This window comes from Pelmatolapia mariae, linkage group LG20, assembly GCF_036321145.2.
Source record: "Pelmatolapia mariae isolate MD_Pm_ZW linkage group LG20, Pm_UMD_F_2, whole genome shotgun sequence".
In the NCBI taxonomy this organism is placed as follows: Eukaryota; Metazoa; Chordata; class Actinopteri; order Cichliformes; family Cichlidae; genus Pelmatolapia; species Pelmatolapia mariae.
The window spans coordinates 9505068-9527611 of NC_086244.1; the positions used below are offsets into that span (position 1 = coordinate 9505068).

The following is a 22544-nucleotide window of genomic DNA, read 5'->3' on the forward strand; positions in this document are numbered from 1 at the left end:
AGGTAGGATTACATCAGGGATGTATCAGGGAAAATGGTTCATGTGTTTAAATACCTTGAGTCAACCATCCAAAACAATGCAGTGCAGTGCAGAGGTGAAGAAAAGAGTGCAGGTAGGGTGGAGTGGGTGGTTTGTAAGCTGCCAAGCAGGAGGAAAAGAGGAAGACCACAGCGGAGAGTCATAGATGTAGTGAAGCAGGACATTCAGAGGGTTGGTGTAACAGAGGAGGATGGCAGGGACATGGTGAGATGGGGGCAGATAAGGTGGTGTCCAGCTCGTACATCGAGTAGCCCGAAGATGAAAAAGAAGAAGAAGCAACTAGGTATGCATGATCCTTGATGTGAGCCCAACTTTATCAGTGTGGGCGTTATTAAAAGTAAATTTGACGCCCTCTGCCTTAAAACCAAGACAATCCTCTTTTCCTTCCAGCTGGCGGCTAACCTCTGCTCCATTTCTACCAGTAGGGGGCGCGGGCGTGCACGTAAAACCGTGCGTGCAACCGCAGATAGATAGAGAACGGGTGACGTCACCACTTCCACAACAACAAGAAGCTGAAAAACAAGGAAGTGGACGATTGTGTGAAGCCGTGACCTGAACTAAGGCCGTGAGAAGATACGCAGAGCTCCGTTTAACCTGATATTCCTCAGCCTCTGGATCATAACACGACAATGAACAACAAAGGTATTTTTCCAGACCTCGTTTCGGTAATTAGTCAGCTGTTCGCTATACGACGCTGACGTGATTAACTAGAGACGAAGAGCTGCCGTTATGGCTTTCCGAAGCGGACTTCACGTTTAGCCACGTACATAACAATAACCCGACGCTTCCTGGGTAACAGTGTGGCTGCTACTCTGAACCAAGGCGGCTATATTGTTAGTAGTGAAGCTGTTTACAGTGAAATCTTACATTTACTGTCTTTCTATATTCGTATACCATTAGTGGGGAGGTCACATGTTTTCTAGGCAGCTAATATCTCTGTAGACAGGCACATTTTAAAGGCACAGCTGACGTGACTCTTTCCTTCTCTTTTGTAGGACCCATCATACAAATATAATCTGTGAGACTCATTTTAGTAATATTTGTTTTCTTTTGTTGTCAATTTACGTATTATATCCTCATATATTATTTGGCTATTTTATTTAAACACACTCATTTCTTTTGTCCCCAGCTTCGTTCGTATCTGTACATTTTAACTCTTTAGCTTTTTGCTGATTATGATTGTAGTTGACTAAAAAGATGTATCGGCCATCTGTATCGAGGAAATAATATGTAATTGTGTAATTTAAGAGGAAAACGATATCGACATCGGGGGATAGGAGGATTTCTTCTTTTTTTTCTTTGTCCCGAAAAGTTACATAAAAATAACAACAACAACAACGATAAAAGCTAAATAAATAAATAAATTCCAGTCAGACAGGTTTTTATTTTCCGTGTCTGCGTTTGTATTGGCCTAGAGTTTCACAACAGACATACATAAAGTATTTTTAATTTGCCTATTATTGCCTTAGTTACACTTTCGGTTTAAGAAGAGCAGTAAGTATGAAAAAATTATCCACCATTCACACTTGTTAAGTTAAAACTGGAGAAGTGCCGTTCTTACTTTTAAATATTATTTTGCATATCAGAATTAATTAATTCTCTATTGATTTACTAATTGATCACTTGTAGTGTCCCCCCCCCTTTTTTTTTAAAAAATGGGGTTATTTTTTTCCTTTATTTATAATAGTAATAAAAAAACAAATTTTACTTGCAGACCACATAACTTGTGTGTAGCCAAGAAACCCTGAATCTTATTTTTTATATGTTCATTTTTCTCCGGTGTACTGTGAGTTGTTATAATCTGCTCCCGAAGAAACAGTTTGTGGGGGGTTTGTTTTGTTTTTTGTGGTTTTCTGTGATTATGAATATGTAACTATTGGAAAAAAAATATTTGAGGAAATTTACATCTTACTAATAGGCTCTCAGAAGCCATCTTCAAGTTCACTGGACAATGGACATTGACCCCATAAGCAAAATTGAATGTGTTGCATTCCTCTATTGTCCACATTTAAACAAAATGACATTTTTATTACAGCAGAAAATGTATTAATACCGCTAGACATGACAGAGGAATGTTTGGTCCCTAAGAGTTTTGTTCTTTCTTAATTATTTCCTTTAATGTAAAATCTTTTATTGCAGGATCATATCCACAGCAGGCTGTGTACCCTCAGCAGAGCACTGCACCTGTATACCCTCCTGCTATGCAAATGTCTCCTCAGGCACCTCCTTACACAGACACACCACCTGCATATTCTGAGGTAACCAATCCGTATTTAAGTCAAATGATGAGCAGAGTTAAAACTCGCACTTACATTTATAAACAAAAAAAAAATCTGTTTTCCGTTCTCTGTGTCTCCAGATATACCAGCCCAGATATGTGCTTCCACCTCAGGTGCCTGGTCAGGTGCCTCAGATGTCCTCTCCCTATCCTGGTGCTCAGGTGTATATGCCCATGCAGCCACATATGCCAGTTGGGCCAGTGGGCCAGAATGTCCCCATGGCTTATTATCCAATGGGAGCAGTCTACCCGCATGGTTCAACTGTGATGGTGGAGAGCGGCTATGATGCTGGTGCTCGCTTCACGGCCGGCAGCAGTGTTTCCATCCCAGTGAGTGTCCATCCCAAGAAGGCATAGCCACCTTAGATGAGATGCACTTTAAAATGAGGAACTCTTTAACTGTGTTTGTGCTTGTTTCTTTGCTTTGCTAGCCCCCACCTCCTGGACACCCCCCTAATGCCGCTCAGCTGGCTGCCATGCAAGGTGCCAATGTTGTAATGACACAGCGCAAGAATAACTTCTTCCTGGGTGGATCCAGTGGAGGTTATACCATCTGGTAACAGCAGCTCCTTCTTCATGCCTAAACCATGTCCCCATCCCTGATGATGCCCCAGTTCTTCCCCATCCCATATGCCTCCCTCTTCAGGCTGCTTGGCCATGCCACAATACTGATATCACCTAACGGAATGTAATATTTTAGAGCCCTTGTGAAAGGTACAGTACTCCACTTCTGACCTAGAGATGAAATGATAAACTCCATTGCCTGAAGAGGACAAGTGAAAATCGTAATGTTACAGAATCCATTCCATAGTTCTTCATTGGGTCTAACCTCTTTGGTCATTCCAGATCTGACCTCTTTCAGGCATCTTTATTTGTCAACAAGATCTTCTCTTCTTTGATTGAATGGTTGCAAATTACACTGAGATGTTCTTGTACTCCTGTAAAAATACTTTAATGAAATATTGAAATATCAGACCCGCATAAATATAGTTTAGCTGCTTTATGGTGAAAGTGAAACGCAGTTACAAAGTTGCAGTAAAAAAGAAAAAAAAACCTCCACTTGTCTTTTTTTGAAACTTTTAGTGTAGTTCAATTAATAGGTGTCTAGTAGTTCCATGTAAATACCAGTATGATTATGAGAAATTACATCTCAACTATTAAAAAAAAAAGAAAAAAAGTCAGCATCCTGGATGCTTTTAGCTAGAAATGTCTTGTCTTTTGCACAGTATCCAAAATACCACGGAAAATTTGTTGCACAGTGAACTTTCTGAGAGATTGTTCTATTTAAATCACATGTAAATTAAAGAAATTAAAGCAAAAAGAATTAAAAAAATCAAAAGATTTACTGCAATATGAAAGTGGTTTACTGTACCTTGTTGGGCAACTTGTAGATGAACATAGTCAAGTGCCAAAGAGCACTGGGGATAGCCCTAAATTTAAGCAAATTAACTTCAGTAAACTTAAAGGAAAGAAAAATTAAAGTAAATCCAAATAGTAAGATGGATGGGAAGGGGTGGTTGGTGTAACATTTTAGCTTTTTTGTCTCTTGTTTCTATTTCACAGTCGGATACCCAGAGTTTATACACTAAATGTTTTATTGTACAGATTTAAACTACCTTTCATTGTTTCCTTTTCACGCAGTATATCTTAGATCATCAAGTATTTATTCTCCACAGAAAAATGTCACCTTTTGTGATGGCATTCATTTCTAGGTAACATTTTCGGCAAAGTTGGTGAGACTTATATTTCAGTGTTTCTTTACTTTTCCACATTTAAGTGACTTACACAAGTAGTTAGGCTAATAAATTTGTTAGTATAACCAATGAGCTGGTTGTACCAAAGATCTGGTCTACAATGCACTTATGTTTGGTTGTGACGTCATATTTGAAATGTCACAATTTAAAAGCAAACTTATCCTTGGACAAGAATTTGTGACACTGTTGGCCATTGGAACCTTTGGTCTGATGTGACTGCAATTGTTAGTTAATGTGGGTAAACTGCATCTTTAAGTTGCTGCATACTTTTGCACCTTTGCTATGTACAAGTTAGATTAAAGTACTTTTTATCTGAAATGCACTGCTAAGCAAACTGGAGGAGTTGCAGACAAGGGGCTCTTCTTTTCTAAAAAAAAAAAAAATAATAATCAGTTTTCATGCTTTTTTAAGAAAGCTGTGATGTTTTGGGGATTTTTTTTTTTTTTTTTTTGTGTGGGTGGTTTTTTGTTTTAGTTTTTTTTAGCACTTTTCACATTTTAAAATTCATCCAGTCTAAACAATTTTAAAACTTTTGACATGTCACATTGTTCAGTTGCCTGCACGTGTATGCAAACCTTTTGCAAAGAGGCTAAATGACTGTCGGCATAATGTTTAATTTCCAGGATTTTTATTTTTTTTGTTTATGCTGTTTAAACTCGTTTCCTTAGGGTCGTTACATATTACATAATCTGGCAAACTGAAAGAAGACTGCTAAACATAGGCAAGTTGCCTGTATGGATACCATCAGCTAATATTTGTAGACTTGTTCATTTGTGTCAACTGTCACTGGGTATCCGACATAGCATATCAAGTTTTAACAGCTGTGGCCGCCAGAAAACAAAACCTGTTTTCTTGTCAACCAACATTTAGTGTTTTCAGTGTTATTTAAGTCAGAAGAATCATCTGTCTGGAAACCTGCATCACTCATCTAATAAACCTCTCCTCCGCAGCTCATACATAAAGCTGCAGCACCAGATGTGACAGTCATCTCCATGTCCATTTATTTACCCGCTCATGCTGTCATTTCATACAGCTTCATTGGAAAAGGAGGCCACAGCTATCAAAACTTAGAAACTGTACAAACGTTATCTTTTTTTCCCATCTATGCTCTGATTATTTGTAAAGCAGCATAACGGTGGCTTTGCCCAGCAATATGAAGTACTGTAATTTACAGCTGACCAGTAGATGCTATGCCAACCACAGCCAGCAAAAGGAGCACTCTTTGTTGAAGGATTATGGACATTTATAGTTCAGGGATTCTCTTTACAATATTTTCTAAAATAGATGTATGTACTAAAGTGATGTGATGGACTTTGGTACACATTCTATCTTTTAAGATTACTAAAGGAGATGAGTGTCACTACAGTTTGCTGAGACATGTCAAAGATGGAATACTTTGAAAAAAGAACTTAGGTGCACTTAACTTTTTTATACTAAACTTAAAATTTAAAATGTAAGTTTAGAATAAAGGTTATTTTGGAAATTTGAAACATAGTGAAGTCTTCCTTTTGTGCATCAGTCACTCCATTTTCTGAATCGAAGCAGGCTAAGCAGAGCATTCCAGATGTTCTTCTCCCCGCAACATTTTTCACTTCATCTTGAGAGATCCCAACACGTTCCCAGATCAGGTGAGATGTATTTTCTCTCTAGTGGGTCTCCCGCCAGCTGGACGTACCAGGAAATCCTCCAAAGCAAGGTGCCCAGGAAGCATCCAATTAGGTGTTGCGATCAACTCGCTCCTCTAGTATAAGTTTGGATGTCTGAGCTTCTGATCTTATGTCCAGGACCAGGCACCCTGCATATTTATATTTGATTCAGCCATGTGTCCACAACCTCATTCCTTCTTTTGATACCCAGAGCTAATGGCCATAGGCTGAGCTGTCCTCACCATAATGGTATGGTGTACTGCCTGCATTACTGCTGATGCTGCACTGATCCACCTGTCCATCTCATGCTCCATTTTACATTACACACTAACAAGATCCCAGAATACTTAAACTCCCAACCAAAATGAAGCAAATCCACTGTTTTCAGTTAATTGTTCTTTCACATTTATGAAGCATTACTACATCAGGCCAAGTAATTATTTCTGTACTGCCCTATAAGAATGGAAAATATTGCGATTCTGGTTATTGTAAATTAAGAAATACGTCTGTGAAGGTTCTCAGTCATCCAGGTCAACGTCGTCTAAGGAGCTTAGAAAGAAAAGCGTCTGGACTACTTTAAGTTGCTTGAAGACGTTTTACCTCTCATCTGAGAAAATTCTTCAGTTCTAAAGTCAAATGGTGGAGAGCCCCAGATTTAAGCCCTATGGGAGTGTCCCCCAAGAAGGACATGGATGCCCTGTTGATCCTCTGCCTAATCACACGAGACAAGAAAACGGGTGTAGGTCACAATCACCCAAGGTTTCCGGTGAACCCGCTGTGAAACCTAGCCCTACCCTATCATGTGATTTCCTGAGGTCAAAAGGCCCAGGATGTGAGTGGGCGTTAAGGCGTCTGGGAAGGGATGTCAAAACTGGATTACAGGTGGCAGACAGTTGGTGTCGTAAACCACCCTCTCTGTTCAAAGATGGTCGCTCACAGTGGACATAGATGGCTTGTAAATTAAGGAATTTCTTTCAAGACTAAACAGCATCACAACATGTTGGTTTGAGCAGGTTTCACATTAATTGGATGTAGCCAAGTGTACCTATTCAGTCTAATGTGCAGTGTGCTAGTGCATTGTCTGCAATGTCAGACTGGGGGCAGCAATGCATTAAAACATTCACACACCGTCACACGGTAATAACACTCGTCCAAAAACAAGTTTAATTGACTTCCACGTTTATCATAAATAAGGAAGTAACCAGCAACCATTTCAGGTATACAAAACACAACCAAGAACAAGAAATATTGTGTAGATGTCCTGTTCTATTAAAAGAAGACCATTTTCTTTGACCAGCTTATAAAAGAATTGCATTAAAAAAGTATTTCTTAAAAGCAAATGAATATGAAAGTAACAGCCCATAATAGCACCAGAAATCATCTTAAACATGGTTAGTTTGGGAAAAGTACGGTAAATCTAACTGAAATGGCAAATAAAGAGAAATTTAAATGTGGATGATAAATATTACATTCAAGGCGCTCCTTTGATTTGACTGTTTTGCATTTACTGATCATGTAACTATTTTGTGCTTAGCTCTGCTAACCTGTGCACAACTTCAGCTTTCACCTCCTTCAGCCAATCAACATTCACCCCCACAGTGGTACTCTTTTCTTTGGTTTCACTTGCATTTTTAAAGAAAAATATCTTCAACAAGGCTTTTTTTTTCTCTGCACAGTGTGCTGCCAGTAACGGGTTTCCCTCAAAACACACACGCAAGGAAATAGTTTTCCTTCTTATCACACTTCCACAGATCATTTTCTTAAGCTCAACTAACTCGCTGTAAGTCTTCCACCAGGTTCATATAAAGTATTCCTTCTTTTCGGGCGCAGGCTTGTTATTGTCCTCTTCATCAGGGTCCTCTCCTGGAGCCAGCTCCCCTGTCGTCCTGTAGTCCCCTCTGTTGTGGTACAGATACCGGCAGAGCACAAAGCCCAAAGCAGCCAGTGTCAGCAGAATGAGAATAACAACAACTGGGGGGGGAAAGGCAGGTTTAGAAGACACTTTGAACTGCAGCAAAAAAAGAAAAAGAAGAAGAAATAAATCTCAAGATAAAGTGCAAACAGTTACCTGCAATAACTGCAGAGTCTGAACTTGTGGGAGCAACTGTGGTTAACACTGAGGGAAAGAAAATAGAACATTTAAAAAGAGTTTACCAAGTACTCTGAAAATCAAATGTACAATAGTAAATACCAAAATAAATACAATTCAACAAATTAATGCTACTAAAGGAATAAAAGTACAACAGAAATACACAAAACTTGAAAAAAAGGATGAACAAATGCTTAAAGAAGTGTTATAAAAAGCTGCCACACAAAGTCTACAAAAATGTATTTTCAGAAGTGATTTAAGAAGTCAAGAGACCCCTAAAGCACCGTCAAAAATAAAAAAAATAAGCAAGTATGTAATAAGTTACATCTGCTTTCATTTCTAAGGATTTACGAATCAGTACATGAAACACTATGTAGTCCTTAGAAGATCTTTAAAAACAACCTGTGCAGAACAACACATTACATGTTACACCGTGTCAGCATTTAACATAAACTGAGCCAAAATGCAGAAGCAGTATGTGGAAGAACTAATTATATGCCATGCATGATTCATCAGTTTGTGGAACAAACTTTGGCAACAATAAGTTGAAGTAATGATTTTTTGTTTCACTGTCATTATCTCACTTTTGGCATAGTGTTGCTTCAGTTCAGTGTTGGGGGTCTCTTAGGGTCCCACCATAGCGTTTCATTTGGGTCGAGGTCTGGACTTTGACTGGGCCACTGCAACACCTTGAATCTTTTCTCTTTCAGCTATTTCTTTTGTAGATTTGCTCCTGTGCTTAGGATTATTGTCCTGTCGCATGGCCCATTTTTGGCCAAACTTTAGCTGTCGGACAGATGGTCTCACACTACTTTGGTGCCCAGATCCTGTGGCTGCGTAACAAAACCAAATCATCACCCCTCCACCACCGTGGTTTACAGTTGGTATGAGGTGTTTGTGCTGATATACTGTGTTTAGTTTTCACCAAACATGGTGCTCTGCATTATGGTCAAACATACTCAGCGTGGTCTTGTCTATCTAAAGGATACAGTTTCAAAATGATATGGGGTTTGTTGAGATACAACTTTGCAAACCTAAGCTGTGCTGCCATGTTTGTTTAGAGAAAAGAGGCTTTCTCCTGGCAAAACTTTCAAAGAAGTCATACTTGTTCAGTCTTTTTTTAATTTTACTTTCATTAACTTTAAGGTGCTAACTGGGGCCTGTAGAATCTGAAATGTAACTCTGGGGTTTTCTGTAGGTTCTTTAACCATTGCACAGTATGAATTTGGTGGGATGTCAACTCCTGAGAAGATTGGCAGCTGTCTTGAATGTTTCCCACTTGTGAATAACCTTTCTCATTGTAGAATAATGGCATTCAAATTGCTTGAAAACTGCCTTACAACCCTTCCCTAATTTGCAGGCAGCAATAACTGCTCCGTTAAGATCATTGCTAATATCGTTCCTCCTTGGCTTTGTGTTAACACGCACACACTTGTACACACACCTGAATGCTCCAGACCAGCAAGCTACCAAAACATCTGTGTTTATATATGTGTCTAGACTTGCTGATGATCAGTTAATTAAGCTGCATTGTCTTCATCAATTTTGGAACAGCCAGTAAAGCCATATTGGAGGACCTAAGGTCCAAAACTAGCTAATACAGAGTAAAATCTATGTATTTTGGGACCAATAAGAGACATATGTTAAAAAGGATCAGTAAAATCCTAAAACCAATTCTAAAGTATACAGAGAGCCAAGGAGATTTTTTTTTTCCTTGGGATTTTATTTTTCCCCTTCGGTTTTGAGAGAGTAGATTTTTATTTGAAAGAAGCAGAATTGGACAGCTTTTTTAGTGTGTTGTTGAAAGGTTGGGAGGGAATCAAACTGTGCAATAATTTCATGCTGAAGGCATCAAATTAGCAGACAAGGAACCTAGGGAACTTTCAAAATGATTTGTACTACTGAACAGTTCGATTCTTGATTTTGAAGTATTTAGTGGAAGAAAAAAGTCATACAACAAGAACTAAGTAGACGTGCATCACCAGGATATACTTCTACTTTGAGTAAAGGTTGCCATTTGTAATGCTGTGAGTCCAGAAAGAGACAGCCAGTAAAGGAAAACAAAACAAAAAGCTTTTGAGCATACCCTGAATGGTAGTGGATTCTGCTTGTGTGGAAAGTGATTCACCAAGTCCCACATCTGTGGCTGAACAAAAACGGGGGAAGAAAAAAAAACAATATAAACATTATTTATTAAAATAAGAAAAACTATAACTAAAGGTCACAATATCAGAACATTTGTTGGTTGTGTCTAAGCAAAGTAAAAACAATCATAATGGTTCTAAAAGACAAAAATGTACTTACACACTGTATTGCTTTTATGTGTGGTGGTAAAGGCTGTTGTCAAATTCTCGCTATCTGTATCTGGAAGATAAAAAAAGCATGTTAAAAATGTCACAGCGCTCTATCTTCAGCTCCCAGTCTGCTGAGAGTGGCTTGTGTAACACCACAGCTGCTGGCTGAGGAGGGAATATTCACTGTTGAGACACAGTAATCTGATTATTATTAAGGGCTGGAACTGAAACAAACCTGTCCAACTCCTATTTTTCTGAATAGCTGTGATGCAATGGTATTAGTCAGAGCAAGGAAAAGAGAAACACATTACTAGTAACTGTAATATAAAAACTCAGAGCTGCAATAATCACAGATTTAACAGAAACAACAAAAATGCCATCGCTTTGGGCCTTTTTTTTCCCCTTTCTGAGCTTTGCATTGCAGCAAATTTAAATTTTGTGGTTTAAGGATTACTGGCCGGACAAAACAAGACAAATAAAGATGTCATTTTGGGTTCTATGTTATTACAGACTTATAGGCAGCTTTAATCAATAAAAGTTTATAGTACTTGTGAGATAGGTCAGTAATAAAAACATAAAACAGACATATATGGATTTTTATATCTTGTAAAAAAGAAAATACAAAGAAACTATTAAATGCAGCTTTACTATATAGTTATTTCAATAATATTTTCACATTTAAAGAAGACTTTTTAAATTCCCATTACACATGGTTTGTTTCATTCAACAAGTCAAAACTGAACACAAAGGATTTACAATATAGTGTAATATAAGACCAGGAAAAGGAAAGCAATCTTGTATTTATTTACTTAAATAATCAATTTACAAAATAGCTGCCAACTAACTTTCACTGAAGTGATCGGTTAATCGACCAGAGTGGAAGCTCTACGATGGTCAAGTTGAAATGTTATCCAGCATGAACTACTCGAGTAAAAGTAGATTGAAACTTTACTTCTCCAAAACGCAACAATGTATCAAACTGTCAGAGGACACCTGTAACAAAACAGGAAGAAAACAATAAAAGTCTATATAGTACAAAAAGCAAAAAAGAAAGAGCTTACGATTCATGGTTGGTTATTGTTCTCACCGGTTATACCTGAAAGAAAAACACAAACTGTAAAAACAGACAACGAGCTCATGGTGATTTCCGCTCAGAGCTTTTCCAACATGTTGATGTGAATCTGTCACACATGTTTTCTCAAACCGGTCAACACCTCGTTCCTCGGCTTTGTTACCAACGCGTTTCGCAGCCCAGCTGTCTTTTTTTATCACAGTCAACCATCTGACTATTTTTTAAGGAGCCCTCAACTGAAAATGTACTTATTTGGTACAAATCCACCTGAAGCCCGGGGCAAAAAGCGACGAGTGAGTAACACACTTCCAGAAGAAGTTTTTACACTTCTCAAACTCGAGCTGATCAATCAGGCATTGTTCATCGCAGCTGTTGAGTGAGCTTACCTGTCTGGGCGCAGCGCAGCGGAGGAGCGTGTCACAAAACCGGACAAATTCACTGAGTTTCACCCCCCCTCCTGGGACAGCTTTTATGGTGGAGAAAACTAACGCCCACTGCCTTTTTTAAGTCTGATAATCTAACCGGCGTGCGGCTCTGGTAAGGGGTCTGAATCTGCGTTTGTTGAATACAGTTAACTAGTCACAGTTTTCCTTCCAGCACTCGTGAGTCATAAAGCACACGCGCTCAGTTTCCGCCTCCCCTCCCTTTCCTCCATGTCAAAGATCGTCTCTCATCAAGATGTATCACTCCCACCGCGAACCCTTCTGTTTTAACATACCCACCTTTAATAAGGGTAAACCGATGATATTGATGACTAATTACTATGGTTTAATAATAATTACTTATGCAATGGGTTACATATGTCATTAGTTATGAATTATATACAGCCTAGTTTTGTGTATGGTGTCACAGATGACAAGATATTTGGTTTAGTGTACGTCTCGGAGTTAGGTGCCGTTAGCGTTGACTCGTGGTATTTGAACGTAAATCACAATCCTTTGCTAACCCAACCAAAGAGTAAGTGAAAACAGAGTAAACAGTGAGTAGGACAGGACACAAACCAGCTCTCCAGGTTTACGTGTTTGATTTGCAGCTTCAGTCGCCTCCCCACCTGCCTACTTCACACTCCATGCAAACAAGATTTATGAGCATTAGTTTCAACTTAACAGCTAGCTACGCCTGTAATGTTTATGGCTGCATTACGGTATGTATTAATCATTTACAAAGACTTTATAAATGACACACTATGACATTATCAAGTGTTTTAACTTTGCAGACAGTGTTCTAGTACATAGCCAACAATCACAAAATAACTAATAGGTGAAATTATCAATTTACCTATTTAATTATTACAATGGTATTATAAACTGTTACCTGTTGAAATACATTTGGGTTATTATTATGATGATGATGATGATGATGATTTAACATTGTTTTAATTCTTAAAAAATGCCAGAACATACATCAGATTAAGTGAGGTAAAAAAAAAAAAATCTTATGACAACATGTATTCTAAAAATATTTTACTAATCCTGAACATAATTTTACTTGTGACAAAGATGGCCCTGGTTAGCTGGCCCTAGTGTAGAAATCTATGTAATACAGAATCCTAGTTATGTCTGGGGTTCTTTATTACATAGGTGTAGGTGTATCTCCTTAAAGCTATTTTATTTTACATTATGCATAAATATGGGGGACTGAGTCATGACAGATTATTTAAATATGTGACAAAGTTCACATTGTTTGCACATACAGCAGGAACAATTTTAAGCCGAAATAGCCAGATTGCAACCTCTGTAGATGTAGTTGCGCTTGGTAAGCGTTCTTACACGTAAGCATTCATTTGTCATGTGTAACGGTCACCAGTAAAATCCAGTAAGTAAGTTAGCAGCTGTCTGACTGAAAACAAAACTGCTTGTCGTTCCACATCAAGAAGTGAGACACACATTGGGCTCAGATGACCACAAGAAATTTCAGGAAGCTGTCCCTTCATGTTGTTTCGTTATAATAAAAGAAACATAAGCTAAAACGTGTGTATATATAATCAAACCTTTCCAATATTGTCTAATCAATTATGTTATTTCACAGATAATTTGTCATGACAGTCAAATCATTAAGCAAGCAATGTTGTATACATCTGATGAGTACTGAAGTCCAGGCTGAGTGAGCGCTCACCATTTTCCACCCCATCATCTTAAACATCTACTAGCAAAGAGACAAAATGGTGACATTACCCAGTTTTTATTGCCGTTTACACAATGTTCTTATATCCTGTGCACATATACATCAAATAACCAAAAAATTAAAAAGTCAGAAATTTAGCTTTAGTATAAACAAAATTTGAACTATATTTATTTTTCAGAATTACAAAGTTTGTCCTCACACTGCAGGCATAATTAATAAAATCTAATCAAAAACAAATAAAAAGAAATAATAAAACAGACTAAAGGACTAAAATAATTAAAACGCCTCCTCGTTGGTTCTAAAATAAGAGTGGAGTGGCATTCTCTTCACGTTTACACAGAGACAGAAACATATCATATCTGTGTAGATTAACTATTCTGTGGTCAGTATCTTTTTAGCAGTGTAAACCTATGTAGAGCTTCTGTCTTTGCTAGCATTAGTCGTATAAATCCCTCATTTTAAAATGTATTTGCTTTAATAATGCAGTGAGTGAGTTTATGAAAATATAGCTTTTCCCAAAGACACCAATATGTATGTAAAGTTGATTTCCTTAAAAGATAAATAAGAAAACTAACAGCAACAGTTCGTCAGTCGTGAAATCACAGTTGAACTTGTCAGTTGCGACTGTCTCCCTGTCTTTTTTTTCTTTCTTCTGCAGCTGCTGACTTCAGTCAGTTCAGCGCTGTTTGGTTCTGGAATTCAAAGGTTGATGATAAAGTAAGTCAAATGAAGAAACACAGACAAAGAAAGAAGAGAAATAATAATATGGCATTTTGTAGAACAAAATGAAACACACAAACCTTTTGTTTTATTATGAAAACTTTAAACCATTGTGTTTTTTGAGTTCGAGGATATCTCTTTCTCTGCAGGGACGTCCTACATAGCACACCCCAAAAAAAAGAGAGTTATGACACAATATGCATAAAAAAAGGACAGCTGCACCACATGTGTGCTACTCGAGTGACAAACCTTCTGAGGAATGCTCAGATCCTTGGCGTCAGAATTCAAGCCAGAAGCATCACCATTCTCCAGTCTGTTCAGTTTTGGAGTTTCAAGGGTTACCGGGCTGTCGTCCGTCTCTTCAATGTGCAGTGGGCCATTGTCTGCTGCAGACAGCTGGAGCTCCAAGCTATCTGATTCATAGGAGTTATTTTGTTCAGAGCTGCTTGCACTTGGTAGATCTTTTTTTCCATCTCCTTTATTTTCCGATTCTACAGGCGGCTTAGGCTCTTCTTCTTTCACAGCCTTTTCTCCTTCAACTTGATTGTTGTTGTCTCCCGACTTCAGCTCACTTCCTGATGCACTCTCTCCAGCATCTTCCTGTGCAGAAGGGCTGTGGACCTCACTTTGGTACGACCCTATATCCAGTTCCCTGGACTCGACTAAAGACCCTCTAAGCATGCTGCCTTCTCTGGACAAGGTGCTGTGTCGAGGTTTTTCTGGGGATCTGAAACTAAACCGCTGGCTCGTTCTAGGACTGAAGCTCCTGTGAACCTCAGAAAAGCTGGCCTTCCAAGCCTTTGGAGAGATCAGACTTCGTCTTTTCAGTGAGCCATACCTGGAATATATAGTGAGAGAGAGGGAGTGAGATAGAGAAAGATCAAATCATGGAGATAAGAATTCTGTTCAGTACTGTGGAGTATTGCCAGAATATGGTGGAACAATTCACAAATGAATAAAGCTTTATAACAACAGTGCATTTAGCCATAAAGCACAATTAAATGCTTTCTGATTGCAAAAGTAATAATTAAAAGAAAATGCTGCATGTATTATTACTCTAGGAGGAGACACAGATGTGACTATGGCGGGTAATTTCCACATTTTTCTGAAACTGTAATGAGAAATTAAAAATGTTTTTCATTTGGAAATTGCCTTCAAGCTTTAAAGTTAAGAATTAAAAAAACTCTCACCGGGACAATCCCTTTACAGCAAATGTGTTGTCTGGATGCTGAGCCTGCAGCTCCTTTATCACATTTTGTAGATCTTGATTGAGCTAAAATAGAAGATGGATGGTTAAAAAAAACAAAAAAATCAGAACAATCAATATTGGGTCACACATAAGAGAGCAAACATACCGTACTCATTTCCTTGTAGAAGATGTCTCGTAAATTTGACACAGCTGAGAAGACAGCTACGTAGCATCCAATACGACTAAAGGAGACAAACATTGACAAGTAATGTGTTTAAAAAAAGATAAATTGTTGCAAATTCAGTTAATATTTGAATAATATCCAATACTGAATAATCTTCATATTTATTCTGACAGAATAAATATATACTGTCAGACCTGTCAAAGAGAACTGGGAGCTCCTCTTTCAGATCGTTATTGATCCCCTCATAGATAACTTTGGCATTATTCATCTCTTCTTTTGCCTGCAGAATGAAAAAGCAAGTCCATTTCAATGCATATGTTATAACAAATTAGGGTTGATTACAAAGAGATATTGACGTTATTCTAATTACCTTGCTTATCTTGATATCATCTCTCTTTTTCGCAGTCTGCAGTGCCTCTAGCTGGTGAAGGGAGGAGTCGTAGTCAACCAGCTTTCTTCCCCTCTTGGCAATTTTGTCCTACAGTTTTTACAATGGAGCAAAACAGAGTCATACGTATTGTCTATGTATATGTAAGTGAATTATAGTACATGTTTGTCTTAACTTAGTTTTGTGCATTTGCTCTCAGGCTCTTTGTCTGTCTGCATATTAACTTGTGTTTGCTTGCATACTTGTTTGCCTTACCCTGACATCAGGGAATTGGCTCACGTAGGACTCCATGGTGCGCACGGCCTGGTCTAATAGCTTCACCTCGTAGTCATTCCACAGGAGGTCCTCCCCCTGCATCACAAGTACAGCATAAATATTGCATTAATTATGCATAACAAGGGGAAAAATGTGGGGTCTTGTTCCCCTGGCGATGCATGCATTTCGCTGTTTTTGCACTTGTGGAATTAAAATGTGCTGCAATAGGTCTTTTTTTTAGTACCACTGACCTCAACAATGGCTCCTAAATCTTCCTCTCCAGCCCAGTCAGATTCATAAACATCAAACAGAGACTGGGAAAGGCGTCTTGAAGCTTCACGCATGTCTGTATGAAGCAGAATAGACAATTTGAGACCTGCAGAGGGCACAAATCCACAATTCTACAGCATCTTCAAACAAAGACTATTTTCACCTCTAACTGCATTAACGTAGACCCTCAAGTCCTTGTATATTCGGTTCCCATCAGTCTGCAAATAAAACATAGGTATACACATGATTATCTTGCTTACCTTTATTAACTTTTATGATGTTTGATTCACTGCTTTTACTCAATAACCCTGTGTTTGCATATACTACAAAATGTGTTAAGACAGATATGAGAAATTTTCTGCTCAAAGTCTTTTTCAATTTTTTTTCAGCTCCCATAATAAAAACAATGCTGGGGGATGATTACCTGCTGGTCATTAAAGTTTTGGAGACAATGTTCAAAAAGGTCATCTCTGGTCTCCATTGACTTTCCCAGCCTTTGCATTACCTGCACATAAAGCACAGAAAAAAGATAAATCTCAAAGAAACAGCAATTAAATGGCAATAAATTTCTCTTTCTTGCCATAGGGGAAACAGGAACTTGCAGACTATGTACCTTTTCTTTGCCTCTGCTCAGCTGTCTTTGGACTTTTTTAGCAAAGTCACCAGAATTGCCTCTCGGACTTGTCTTGTCTGCCATATTTTGTCTTGTCTGTGTTTATTCCTAAGAGGAAGAGAGAAAAAAATATATATCACAACACTGTCCTGTAACATCACAATTACTAGGTGTGCTTCTGCAGAATGTCTGGTTCAAATATATTTTGCCTGAGAGCATTGTTACCTTTGTGGCTGTTATATCACAGTATTAATTTCAATTTGTTGCACCTTCCATACAAATTAAATGCAATTCAAGTGATTACAAGTGATGGAAACACACAAGACGGAAATCACAGGTTGGAATATTAATGCACACCAATATACTAGTAATATAAGAGAATAAAATAGGTAAAATCAGGTTTAAAATGTGCATAACTACAGTTAATAGAATGATACAGGATACATTTAATTCCTAGCTGTATTTGTAGGCAACATTTGATGACACTTGCATTAGTAACAAGAAACCAACAGACTAAATGTGGAACAAAGACACAAGATTCTATATTGTGTGGGACAATTAGTTATACATTCATGCATTGTCTTCTGTTATTTGGCACTTGACTTCACTGTAGAAAGGTAGACCCAAGAATATTGTGGGAGTTTCTGAAAATGTAGGAGGCAGAGTTGCCTCTAAAGGGACGGCACAGGGTGGCAATGACACCCTGTAAAGTGTGATTGCCCCACACCCACCAAACCCACTGGACGAGAAACGTCTTGACGGCGGGTTTTAGATTCTGTGAGTTTACCTCCCTGGAGAAACTACACTACAATGCACCAAACATTTTTGGTGGACATGAATTACTACTGTGTCTGGAACAAAGAATAACCTCACAACACTGCTGAGTGAAAACATTGATAGAGAGAGGTTTGGATTGTAACTAAGCGCATTTACTCGAGTACTTTAAGTACAGTTTTTCAATATTTCTGTGCTATTTCTGTACTTTGTACTCCATACCATTTATTTTACATTTATTTGTTGTTATTTCAGATTACTCTTTAAAATTACTGTATGTATTCTTCCTTTTTATGGCCTTATGTGCAAGTCTGATGTGCCTCTACAATTTTTTGTTTTAACAGATCATTGACCATGTGCCTTTTTATTAGAATTTGAATAACTACAAATGCAAAAAATTTTGAAATCTGTCAAAAATTATTATTTAAATATCACTTTTATTAAAGAACTTTCACATAATAATAGTCTAACCATTAAAGAAGCATTAAAAAGGATTTTGGTAAATACCAATACTGTTAGTTTACATCAAGTAGATGCAAGTAAATTACTGTGACATTAACCTTACATTGGGTGGTAGAATAAATTTGTTAAGCACTATAAATCAACCTAAAACTAAATTGCAGGACCCTTGCTGCACTGGTAGGAGCCACATATAAATAAAGTTACTGTATATAAGTGTGGCGGCAGGGTGTGGTTCTGGTTTTGGCTCAGCTGTGGGGGGAGAGGTGAAGCAGGAAGTTCAAGGTTCACTGCAGAGGAGAGGCTGACTGGGACAGCTGTTGCACATGGACTAATAAGTCTTTCCTACTTATGCAGCAGCATGCTGGCACCAACGCAGGATGGAAGCACAGACAATAGCTGGAAACCAACTGAGAAATCTAACCCTGAGTACACATGGCAGTGCAGGGTTGTCACAATGTGCACGACTGGAAAAAAAAACCCACAGTGCTAAAGTGTGAACAGTTTTTGCAAATAAACAATAGTGGTAAACACAAAGCTGAGTCTGTGTGTCAGCAGACAGAGCAACAAGTCATTAAAATAATCTCCAGCAGCAGCATTTAAGTCACATACACATTAATGTATCACAGTTTCTAAGATATAATGTTTAAATTCTTTGTGACAGTAAATACCAATAACAGCTCAAGCTGATTTAATGTTGGTGAAAATTGTGTCAAGGTCACAAGCAACGTGAAAATGAATAAAAACTTTTAAAATGTCTTCAAACTTCACAACAATATACTAGGCCTTGGTGATATAAGTACCTAGGTTAGTATTTTACCTTGACCTTCATTGTTAGCACTTAAGGTCAAAGTTGACCTTGAAAAATAATTTCAAGGAAATGTATTGAATATGAAAGGGCATGGACAGAATACAACGCACTTCGCATTTTTCCAGTCTGACACCCTGCGTCGTCACAAGTTGACATCATTGTATTGTAAAACTCAACGTTTTAGTGTTTAGTGTTGCCCTTCGGGGGAAGTTGTGCTCTCTGAGGACTCTTGACTTTTCTGGGCCTTTTGAAAAAATCCTGGAAACGCCCCTGATTCCACTGGGGGATTATAGAAGGCCTCAAGTGACAAAATGAATTAAATAAATGCATTTAATTCATAATAACTGCGTCATTATTAATTGAAATCAGAAATAAATAAATAACTTATGAAATGATTTAAATAAATTAAATTGATATCTAATTAACCTTGTATATAACTAATTTATTATGTCAAATGTAATTAATTATTTATTAATGCATTCACTTAACTCGTTTGGCACTCGGAGTCTTCCATATAGGACAGCAGCTTATGGAACTTGCTTACATCACCTCTTAGAACGACAATACCCAGAGATCCCTGCGGCAACCCACTTCCAGCAGTGTGAACTTTCGCCTAGCCGGAGTGTTTTTATTACTTTTGGCGTAGGAGGAGTGGTCTTATGACAGAATCGCGGATTCCCTTGCTACTCGCCGAGCTGCAGGACATGATCATGGGGAGCGTTCTGGCCAAATGTGCCATCACCGACCTGGGCATCCAGTGGGCTGGCTGGGCTTTGGCTGCGGCTTTCAAAACCGAGAAGTTTTATGACTTGGCAGGTAATCTGAAAACCCGTTTCCTAAACAGTAATTTACGGCCCTGTACTGACTGCTTTTGCAGCTTTGCTTGTCTGTCAGTGAACTGCAACTAAAAAGTGGTCGAACTCGACTGAAAGCGAAATACATCTAAAGGGGAAACAGTCGATATATCTGATCCGTGTAGACTGATTTAATTTGTAAAAGCGTGTTTTGCACTTGAAAAAGACTGATCATTACAAAACCTGCATTATCTAAAACAGCTTTGTTGTGAAACAGCGCGGAAGGAGCTCCTCCTTCGGCTTAACAGGCGCATGTGTCAGCAGGGGCGTGCACAGCTATCCTGGGTTGAATCAAAAAGGGCGCTTTTTAAGGGCCCCCACTAAACAATTTATAATTAGTTTTAATCATGCAGTGGTTAAAAGAGAGAGAGAAAGTTAGAGAAAGCTTAACAGTATTTCATATGGCTGTAGTGGGGTATTAGTGTCATATTTAATTGTTTTTGCATTTTGTTACTGCACTCCACAGCTGACAGAATTACCCAATGAGTCAGTAAGCCAGTTTACAGCTAATTTCACTGCACTTATTCTGATAATTGAATAGCTTTTACTTTGTACTTCTACATATAGTTACCTAATTTTAGGGGGTTTTTTTTCATCTTATTTGAAAGAAAACTGAATGTTATTGGGTTTTGTGCAGGTTAATACAGCATCATGTAGCCCATATTATTATCAATACCACACATTACAAACTTTTTAACTGAGAAAATAACTAAGATGTACAAATTATTAAAAAATAAATGTTAGTTGCAGCCTGGTGTGACTTTGAATCTGTCTGTGATATCTATTAAAAAACCGTAAGCTCACAATCAATAAGGAAGTATAGAAATGAACATAGTCTGCCTAAAGTTAGTTCTCAAACATTTGTCAGATATAGACTGACGTTGCTTACCTGTCCACGCCAGTGACTGAATTAGAAAAAAGAAATCCCAAATTAATCACCTTTCCACTTCTCTTTTACTCGTCTTCTTCTGGTTTTCCAACTCCGCGCTGTTCTCCTGTGTATTTGTACCCTTGAACTTTGGAACCAATTGTCTGCAGTATATCCTGAGTAAAAGATTTATCGGACACACCTTAGTCTGCAACAAGTACAGCCACCAGCCGTGCCCACTTTCAAACCACCCTCACTCTGCAACTCTGTCTCTCTCTACAATTTTCCAGGCTCTGGCACATTTATACTACTTGCACACCTGAGTCGTATCTGGGGAGGGGCCAGTCATACCCGGCAGAAGGTGCAGACGGGGTTGGTAACAGCATGGGGACTCAGGTAAGGCAGTCAGTATTGATGCCAAGTGCCAAACACCTCTTGACCGCTCTGCTACGCTAGAAAACTAAACAGAGATATGAGCAGGTTATATGTTTTTTTTTATCAGAGTTTTGTGTAATTTTAGTCCTAGAGGGTCATTGGTGAGGTCAGAGGAACTAATGCATGTGAGACTTTAAAGCCAGGTAACTCAAGTTAATGAATAATGGCTTGGTTAATGTGAAAAGACTTTAAGTATGTTTTTTCTGCAGGCTGGGGACATTCCTCTTCATGCGGATCTTGAAGGACGGTCATGATCGCAGGTTTAACAATGTTAGAGACAGCCCAGGGACATTCTTTGTGTATTGGACTGTTCAAGGTACTTGGAAGTAATGTAAACACCTCTTTCTTGTTACCAGAGTCCTTGACCAACTGCACCCAAGTGAAGGGAGACTTTGCCCAAATAAATCACTGTCTAGTTTCTGGCTCTTTATATGTATTTATTCTAGGCAAGAGCTGTTGGTTACAGTTACATTTATTTCATGGAAGTATTAAGGTTATGCTGTTTGAAAATCATACATTTTTTCCTCCATTCTTTCAGCTGTGTGGGTATTTATGACCCTCCTGCCCACCCTCATGCTGAACAGTGAGAAGCGAAATGTGCCTCTGGGAACGAGGGACTACATTGGCTGGACCATTTGGGGCCTTGGCTTTGCTACAGAAGCTATTGCTGACCAGCAGAAATGGGTTTTCAAGCGTGACCCAGATAATGCTGTAAGTTAGGATAACCCTAAACTGTATTAATGTCTCACTCACCGAGTGTTTTAACTGTACTGTCCAATTTACTTTCTCACCTCCAGGGAAAGTTCATCCAGAGTGGACTCTGGGCTTACAGTAGACATCCTAACTACTTTGGAGAAATCCTGCAGTGGTCAGGTCTCTGGCTCTCAGCCTCCTCAGCGATGCAGGGTCCCCAGTATCTCAGTGTGGTCTCCCCTCTATTCGTCTGGTTCCTACTACGTTACGTCAGCGGTATCCCCATCTTAGAAAAGCAGGCCATGAGGAAGTGGGGATCTGACCCAGCCTTCCAGAACTATGTGAAAAATACCCCCCTTCTGTGGCCACTCCCTAAATTTTGATGTCACTTTTATAATGTTTGAACACTGAACAGCAGTTACCTCTCACAAAGAAGCTACGCACGTTCAAATCACTGAAAATGAGTGAGGTTTTTTGTAATTTACTTTTGGTGTCTGCAATTTTTAAATGTAAATTTTTCACATACACCATTTACATAAAAGTCATGTTAAATATTTTGTTGGGGCTTTGATCAATATCTGAATATATGCATTTTTGTTGAGCATAGAGTCACCTCTGTTTTTACATTCAATGTTTCTACTTTGAGTGCTGGTAATAATTTTGAGATATTCAGGTGTTATTGGCATTAAGAGTGAAACATGTTAATGGGCATCAAAGTGGAAATACCATCAGTCA

The 22544-nt window shown here is 38.4% G+C and overlaps 4 protein-coding genes across 4 annotated transcripts; 2 read left to right on the forward strand and 2 right to left on the reverse strand.

The window, feature by feature from the left end:
• Nucleotides 1-525: 525 nt before the first annotated feature.
• Nucleotides 526-5561, forward strand: dazap2 (DAZ associated protein 2). Its single transcript, XM_063464685.1, has 4 exons — nt 526-681; nt 2179-2297; nt 2399-2647; nt 2749-5561. The coding sequence occupies exons 1-4, from the start codon at nt 669-671 to the stop codon at nt 2875-2877; spliced, it is 510 nt and encodes a 169-aa protein (XP_063320755.1). The 5' UTR covers nt 526-668; the 3' UTR covers nt 2878-5561.
• A 1313-nt stretch (nt 5562-6874) lies between these two features.
• Nucleotides 6875-11773, reverse strand: LOC134618901 (glycophorin-C-like). Its single transcript, XM_063464516.1, has 6 exons — nt 11559-11773; nt 11162-11196; nt 10111-10170; nt 9893-9952; nt 7786-7833; nt 6875-7688 (listed from the first exon to the last, which is right to left on the reverse strand). Exons 2-6 carry the CDS (start codon nt 11166-11168, stop codon nt 7516-7518), a joined length of 348 nt encoding a protein of 115 aa, XP_063320586.1. The 5' UTR covers nt 11169-11196; nt 11559-11773; the 3' UTR covers nt 6875-7515.
• A 2345-nt stretch (nt 11774-14118) lies between these two features.
• Nucleotides 14119-16999, reverse strand: bin2a (bridging integrator 2a). The gene is made up of 11 exons (XM_063463810.1): nt 16916-16999; nt 16727-16807; nt 16466-16520; nt 16284-16378; nt 16033-16128; nt 15760-15867; nt 15584-15669; nt 15372-15447; nt 15207-15289; nt 14266-14854; nt 14119-14172 (listed from the first exon to the last, which is right to left on the reverse strand). Exons 1-11 carry the CDS (start codon nt 16997-16999, stop codon nt 14119-14121), a joined length of 1407 nt encoding a protein of 468 aa, XP_063319880.1.
• Nucleotides 17000-19542: 2543 nt separating this feature from the next.
• si:ch211-210c8.6 (uncharacterized) lies at nt 19543-22351 on the forward strand. The gene is made up of 5 exons (XM_063465124.1): nt 19543-19775; nt 20972-21077; nt 21326-21432; nt 21655-21827; nt 21914-22351. Exons 1-5 carry the CDS (start codon nt 19619-19621, stop codon nt 22190-22192), a joined length of 822 nt encoding a protein of 273 aa, XP_063321194.1. The 5' UTR covers nt 19543-19618; the 3' UTR covers nt 22193-22351.
• The last annotated feature ends 193 nt before the right edge of the window (nt 22352-22544 follow it).